The sequence below is a fragment of the Canis lupus genome, chromosome 11 (genome assembly GCF_003254725.2).
Source record: "Canis lupus dingo isolate Sandy chromosome 11, ASM325472v2, whole genome shotgun sequence".
NCBI classification, from domain to species: domain Eukaryota; kingdom Metazoa; phylum Chordata; class Mammalia; order Carnivora; family Canidae; genus Canis; species Canis lupus.
Genome location: NC_064253.1, coordinates 40,207,724 through 40,215,043, shown reverse-complemented (window position 1 = coordinate 40,215,043; position 7,320 = coordinate 40,207,724). Strand labels below are relative to the sequence as shown.

The window sequence follows — 7,320 nt, the reverse complement described above, 5'->3', positions numbered from 1 at the left end:
TGTCAGGCTGAGGGTGCCCACGACCGATCCCATCTCCTACCCTGTATCTCTGAGTTCTGTCGAGAGAAAACAAACCTCCAAACAACCAGCAGATTGAAGTGATGGCAGTCATAGCACACGGTACAACAACAAGAAGAAGGGACATAGGAACTCTGTAAGCAGAAAAGGAAGCAGGCATATCCGGAAATACAATCAAGCAGCACTAGATAATACCTTCCCTATTAGACTGGTGGATGTCCCAGTGCCAATATCCTTAAGAAAATGCCTATTGGGTTCTGCCAGTTACAAGCCGGTCCGTTCCCTTGAAGCCTAGCAATGGAAGCGCTGCCAAGGGAACAGAGTCCCAAAGGAGAAGTGGTCTCCAGATGGATTCCCTTGTGGATCCTGTGTGGCCATGTGACTTCTAAGGGCAAGCCACTCACTGAAGCCCAGAGTCTGTGGAGGCTCCCTCCTTTTTGGAAACTCTCCTCCAAGAGGCCTTGTTGTCTTCTTTTGCTCCTGATGACAGACCATTATGGACCGGAGGGCACGTCCCCGTTACAACCAGGGGACAGTGGCTGTAGGAACAAGCAATGACAAAGCGGGAGGATTGGACTCGGTGGTCTGTCTGATGCTCTACAGCAGAAGACTGCCCCCTACAGCCAGCAATGCACTGAGATAGTGACCAGGCCTGGACACCTGGCTTGTGTTGTGTGCATCAGGTTGCCCTTGCTGTGTGATTCATCTCCCGAGGTAAAAACAGGTTTTCTAGGAGGAACGGATTCAGAGAGTGTAAAAAGCCAATTTCCTCAGCTTTTCTCTCTCGCTCTCTCTCGCTCTCGCTCTCGCTCTCGCTGTCTCTCTCCCCCTCTGGAAAATACAGTGTTCCAAAGAGCAGCGAGGTAGGCAATGTGGTTGGCAAGGTCGGGTAAGCAGCCAGATCTTGGTTTCAGCTGAGATCCTCATCTCAGGGCGGGTGGATGGAACCCCACATCAGGCTCCCCACAAGCGCAGAGACTGCAGAGGATTCCTTGTCCCTGGGGCACCTGGGTGGCTCGTTCCATGAGGCATCTGTCTTTGGCTGGATCGCCAATCCCAGGGTCCTTGGATGGAGCCTGTCATCGGGCTCCTTCTCAGGTGGGTGTCTGCTACTCCCTCTCCTCCCCTGCTCATGCTGCTCTCTATATTGCTTTCACTCTCTCTCTCTCTCTCTTTCTCTAAAAATCAAGATATCTTTTACGAGTAGTTAGCTGCGCAGAAAAAAAATACGACGTAGAGAGACTTTTCCCACCTCCGTGGTCTGTATCTGCATAGTGTCCCTGGAAATGAACCTTCAGCCACCTGAGGGAATCCCTGTGACAAGGCTTCCCAGATTCTGGGCTCTGTGAACTAGTCTTAGATAGTCCAGTGGTCTGTAGGCTCTCCAAAGCTCAGTCTGGGAGGGCCCCAGCCAAAGCTTCTTGCTTCCTGTTTGTTGTCTCTCCTTGGGCTTTCTTGAGTACCACACAAGAAGCATGGCCGTTGAATTAGTGGAAGAGCCCTGAAATGTGTGCCGAGGAGGGCGACACACCTAGGAATGACAGGCCCCTGTGAGCAGAGGACTTTCTCTCCATCCGTTCCTGGATCTCAAAGTCACTGGGAGAGGTGGCCTTGGCTGACTTGGGAGCTGCCTTTGGCGCTTTGTGGATGTGGCTTCTGTGTGAGCCTGGAGGTGATGTGGGCTTTCAGCATTTCAGAACAAAGAGATTCTGCATGATCGTTTGACTTTACGAAAGTCAGTCAACGCATCAGTAACTGGACACAGTGCAAAACAGAAAAAAAGGAGTTTTGAAAACACCTTGATGAGTACGGAGTCGCAGGTGAGGCAAGAGATCACTTTGTCAGCCGAGGCAACATGAAATGGCCTTACTGCAGAAACACATGTCAAGGAAGTAATTCAACTCTTCGATTCCGATCAGCAGTTCGGCATCGTTCTAAATTGGGAGAGACTCTGCGTTCATTCTCTTGTCTTTGTAGACATGGTTCACCTGCATATGTGCTTTCCGTATCAGAAATCATGTACCTATCAGTACTCGATGGGTCCCTCTTCAACGTTGGCCATCCCATTCCACGTCGGAAGCCTAACAATTGGCCTTCATGTTTACCAGCGTTAGACACCCTTAACCCTGCGTCGCCTTCACATGAGAAGGGTGAACCGACACGGGGTTGTGTATGTCCAAAGTTCAGATAGGAGCATGGGACATACACTGTACTCTAGAGACAGCGCATCCGGGTTCCGAACTTTTCTGGATGATGCGTGAAAAGCCAATCCAGAAGACTCTGGAGGCAAGGGCAGTCATGACAAGCACGCCCATGTAGTTGGGAAACAGTGCTCTAGAGGCAGTCGAAAGTGCATCATAAAGGAAAGCAAAAAGGGAAGTAGAAAGTGAGGGAGACGTTCAGAAATGGAAAACGCGTCTGTTGCCTACTTAAGCCCCACACACGAGGGAAGATGCTCAGAGAAGCTGAAGCCGCGGTTCCCACACTTGCCCAGCGCAGCCAGGCCCACAGCCCCTGCAGGATCCCCGATGGCCCTGCCCTGCTCCTTCTCGGTGGCCCTGGTGCTGCTCAGCTGCCACTCCCTGTGCTGTCTGGCTTGCCACCTGCCCGACACCCACGGCCTGCGCAACTGGAGGGTCCTGACGCTCCTGGGACAGATGAGGAGACTCTCTGCCGGCTCTTGTGACCACTACACCAATGACTTTGCCTTCCCCAAGGAGCTGTTTGATGGCCAGCGGCTCCAGGAGGCGCAGGCCCTCTCTGTGGTCCACGTGATGACCCAGAAGGTCTTCCACCTCTTCTGCACGAACACGTCCTCTGCTCCTTGGAACATGACTCTCCTGGAGGAACTGTGCTCGGGGCTCTCTGAGCAGCTGGATGACCTGGAGGCCTGTCCCCTGCAGGAGGCGGGGCTGGCCGAGACCCCCCTCATGCATGAGGACTCCACCCTGAGGACCTACTTCCAAAGGATCTCCCTCTACCTGCAAGACAGGAACCACAGCCCGTGTGCCTGGGAGATGGTCCGAGCAGAAATCGGGAGATCCTTCTTCTCCTCGACAATCTTGCAAGAAAGAATCAGGAGGAGGAAATGAGACCCGCCCGGGTCCGCACGGAAATGACATTCCCTGACTGATCAGAGCACACTTGCACGTGTCCTGCCGCCTCAGAGAAGCTCACGCCTGCCGTCACGGTGACACGAAGGCAATCGGGTGTCCAACGTGTTCAGGACGGGGCAGCACTATCAAGTCAAGTCGACAAACACCGCTTACTTTCACATAACCTTGCCCATCTCTCTACTTACTACTCATTCGTTTATTTATTTATTTATTTATTTATTTATTTATTTATTTATTTATATTTATGGCTAACTGGGTTCTCTTTGTATACTAGTAGGTGTACCGTCACTCTGTGATTCAGGGGGAGTGGTGATGCTTTCTATTTATTAATTTTTTTATTCTTTTGTTCATGAACCATTCTCTGCAAGCATTCTTGCATTTGTGGTTTCTTTCGAGACGGATGGAATCGGAAGAGAATCTGATGAAAGAGTGGATCGTATGACTCTTCTCCTCAGGATTCTGTTACTCTCATGAGAAGTCAACCCATAGTCCTCCTCGATGCCAGTGCATATGTGCCTGTCAGGCTGAGGGTGCACACGACCGATCCCATCTCCTACCCTGTATCTCTGAGTTCTGTCGAGAGAAAACAAACCTCCAAACAACCAGCAGAGTGAAGTGATGGCAGTCATAGCACACGGTACAACAACAAGAAGAAGGGACATAGGAACTCTGTAAGCAGAAAAGGAAGCAGGCATATCCAGAAATATCATCAAGCAGCACTAGATAATACCTTCCCTATTAGACTGGTGGATGTCCCAGTACCAATATCCTTAAGAAAATGCCTATTGGGTTCTGCCAGTTACAAGCCGGTCCGTTCCCTTGAAGCCTAGCAATGGAAGCGCTGCCAAGGGAACAGAGTCCCAAAGGAGAAGTGGTCTCCAGATGGATTCCCTTGTGGATCCTGTGTGGCCATGTGACTTCTAAGGGCAAGCCACTCACTGAAGCCCAGAGTCTGTGGAGGCTCCCTCCTTTTTGGAAACTCTCCTCCAAGAGGCCTTGTTGTCTTCTTTTGCTCCTGATGACGGACTATTTTGGATAGGAGGGCACGTCCCCGTTACACCCAGGGGACCGGTAAGGTAAGGTCGGGTAACCAGCCAGATCTTGGTTTCAGCGGAGATCCTCATCTCAGGATGATTGGATGGATCCCCACATCAGGCTCCCCACAACGGCAGAGACTCTAGAGGATTCTTTGTTCCTGAGTCGCCTGGGTGGCCTTTCCATGAGGCGTCTGTCTTTGGCTGGATCTCTATTCCCAGGGTCCTGGGATGGAGCCTGTCATTGGGCTTCTTCTCAGTTGCATGTCTCCTACTCCCTCTCCTCCCCTACTCATGCTCTATATATTGCTTTCTCTCTCTCTGTCTCTCTCTTTCTCTCTCTCTTTCATTCTCCCAGAATCAAGATATATTCTATGATTATTTAGCTGCGTAAGGAAATTGATTTGAGATAGAGTTTTGTGATATCCTTGGTCTGTATTTGCGTAGTGTCCCTGAAATTGAACATTCAGCCACCAATCTTTGTGATAAGGCTTCCAAGATTCTGAGCTCATTTACATGGGTCCCCTGCCCACCTCCCTAAGGAATTGAATCTCCCTTACTCATAATATCCCTCTCGTTTTTGCTCTGGCATTTCAAAACATTATGTCTGGTATAATGATGACTTGATTGAATCAATTTTTCAAATGTCAGGAGATTTTAGTTACATGTCAACCCTAGAAGCTGTAGTTGATTTTAGATAACCTTGCAGATCTATTTACCGGTGTATATAACAACTTATTCGACTTTTATAAGATTATTTTCACCTTTAAGAATATTATTATACTTTCATTTTATGGTTAGAGAAAAAGTATTTTCTTTATATTTTTCAATTTATTATTTCAGTAAATACTCTGTATAGATAAATCTCGTGTTTATTTTTTTAAAACAAATAATCCGATTTAACTCATTGAGAAAATGTAGAATATAATGCACTTACTCATTATTACGTTATTCATTGTACACGTTAAGAAGAGACTTTCTCTAAGCCAGTTTGTGTGTTGCTGTCAAGATAAAGGTGGACATAACAAATCCAATCGTGTTTGTAGCATTGAGTGTTTAGAGAAACCAACCTCAAAACAATAGTCATATTGAAGTAGTATCTTTTACCTTAAGAAGTATAATGAGAAGAAGGGGAAATGGAGTTCTCTGAGCACAAGGTGCAATAAGTTAAGTCAGGAAACAATAACAGAAGCATTAGATATCTCCTGCGATTGACACCTGTACACCCAAGTGTAAATATTCTTCGGAAAATGGATATTTGTGTCTGTGATTTATAAGCAACTCCATTAACTAATAGCCTAGGAACAGAAGTGGTCACATTACAAGAGTAGGGCATGAGAAAAGTATTTAAGATTGATTCCTTGGGTTTGCCTGGGTGGCTCAATGAGTTAAGAGTCTGCCTTAGGCTCAGGTCATGATCTCAGAGTCCTGGGAAACCACAGCTCAGGCTAGTACTAGTAGGAATACTGAAGCTAAAATTGAAGAATTACTGGAAGTTCCATAGTGATGAGCAGCATCACTATGAGATTGAAAAGCAGCAAGATATCCTATCTGTGGGGGCCACACACATTTTGTGAGTTTTGCCTTTGGGTGCCTCCCCCATGTTCTCACTGTAAAGATCAGAGAAAGATTCTGGTGCTTCCAGCAGTGTAAGGAAAAAAGAAGTCGGGATCCCTGGGTGGCGCAGCGGTTTGGCGCCTGCCTTTGGCCCAGGGCGCGATCCTGGAGACCCGGGATCGAATCCCACGTCGGGCTCCCAGTGCATGGAGCCTGCTTCTCCATCTGCCTGTGTCTCTGCCTCTCTCTCTCTATCTGTGTGTGACTATCATAAATAAATAAAAATTTATAAAAAAAAAAAAAAAGAGGGAAGGAAAAAAGAAGTCAATGGGAATACTCCCATTCCCCTGCACAAAGGCCTGCCTTCCGGGGAAACTATATTCCCAGAGCCTCGTCCACCTGGGGGAAAGTTAATCCAAGTTCAGCCCTCTTTCCTCTTCCACTCGGGATGGGAAATGCAGAACTGCAAGTCCCTCTAACTTTCCTGTCTCCCCTAGCAGGGTGGTAAAAAAAACCAAACAAACTGGGAAGCTTTTGTGAAGGTCAGAGCTTAGGGACACAGGCTCACTAAAAGTCAGAGCCACAATCATAGGATTAGAGAACACTTCCCATCCCCCATCCCTACTACCACCTAATAGAGTTCCTGTATAATAACAAGATTTCCAAGAGAAAGAACTGGACATTTCAGCCTTTAGGTAAGAAGAAGGCTGTAGGGAAACTCAAAGACAAAGGGGAGGTAAAAGCATGGACACAAAAAGAAATTTTAGCCTTTAACACACACACTCACAGCAAAGAGCAAAGACACCCTGAGTCCTAGCAAGATAAATGTAAAACTCAGCCCAAGGCCAATTTATATCAGTTCCCAGTTGTACCCAGTATGTCATGTTCAGCTTTTAACAAAGTTTACAAGGCATGCTAAAAAGCAAAAGACTCAGCCTGAAGAGACACAACATGCACCACAACTAGACTAAGATATGGGAGAGATTTGGGGATTGTCAGATCAGGAATTTAAAATGAGTATCACTGGGGATCCCTGGGTGGCTCAGCAGTTTAGCGCCTGCCTTCGGCCCAGGGCATGATCCTGGAGTCCCGGGATCAAGTCCCACATCAGGCTCCTGCATGGAGCCTGCGTCTCCCTCTGCCTATGTCTCTGCCTCTCTCTCTCCCTCTCTCTCTCTGTCTGTCTCTCATGAATAAATAAATAAAATCTTTAAAAAAATAAAATAAAATGAGTATCATTAATAAACAGAGGGCTTTAATGTATTCATATTCTCACTCATTTATTCATCGGTTTTAATCTGCTTTGTACAGTATTTAAAATACATTTGTTCAGCAAGATGCCCTTTAAAAAAATAAAAAAATGTATTTGTTCATATAATATCATATGTACCTTTATGATGTATTTGGATGTAACAAAATTTGTTTATCTTATTTGTGTTAAATTTTTTTCTTTATGGAAGTCCTCTCCAGGAGATTTTTTCAATTTGTTTATTTTTTAAAAAAGAGATAGCCTGAATTTGCAACCCATATTGAAGAATGGATGAAAAACTTAAAGCACTCCTTTATTTATCATTTTATTTTCATTTGTTATTTTA

The 7,320-nt window shown here is 46.5% G+C and overlaps 1 protein-coding gene across 1 annotated transcript; it reads left to right on the top strand.

The window, feature by feature from the left end:
* The first annotated feature begins 2,546 nt into the window (after positions 1-2,546).
* LOC112662615 (interferon alpha-1/2-like) lies at positions 2,547-3,110 on the top strand. The gene has a single exon (XM_025451156.3). The coding sequence runs from the start codon at positions 2,547-2,549 to the stop codon at positions 3,108-3,110; it is 564 nt and encodes a 187-aa protein (XP_025306941.3).
* Positions 3,111-7,320: the final 4,210 nt, after the last annotated feature.

What these genes read in the sequence shown, in the direction of transcription:
- LOC112662615 (XM_025451156.3), top strand. Translation starts at nt 2,547, where the DNA reads ATGGCCCTGCCCTGCTCCTTCTCGGTGGCCCTGGTGCTGCTCAGCTGC.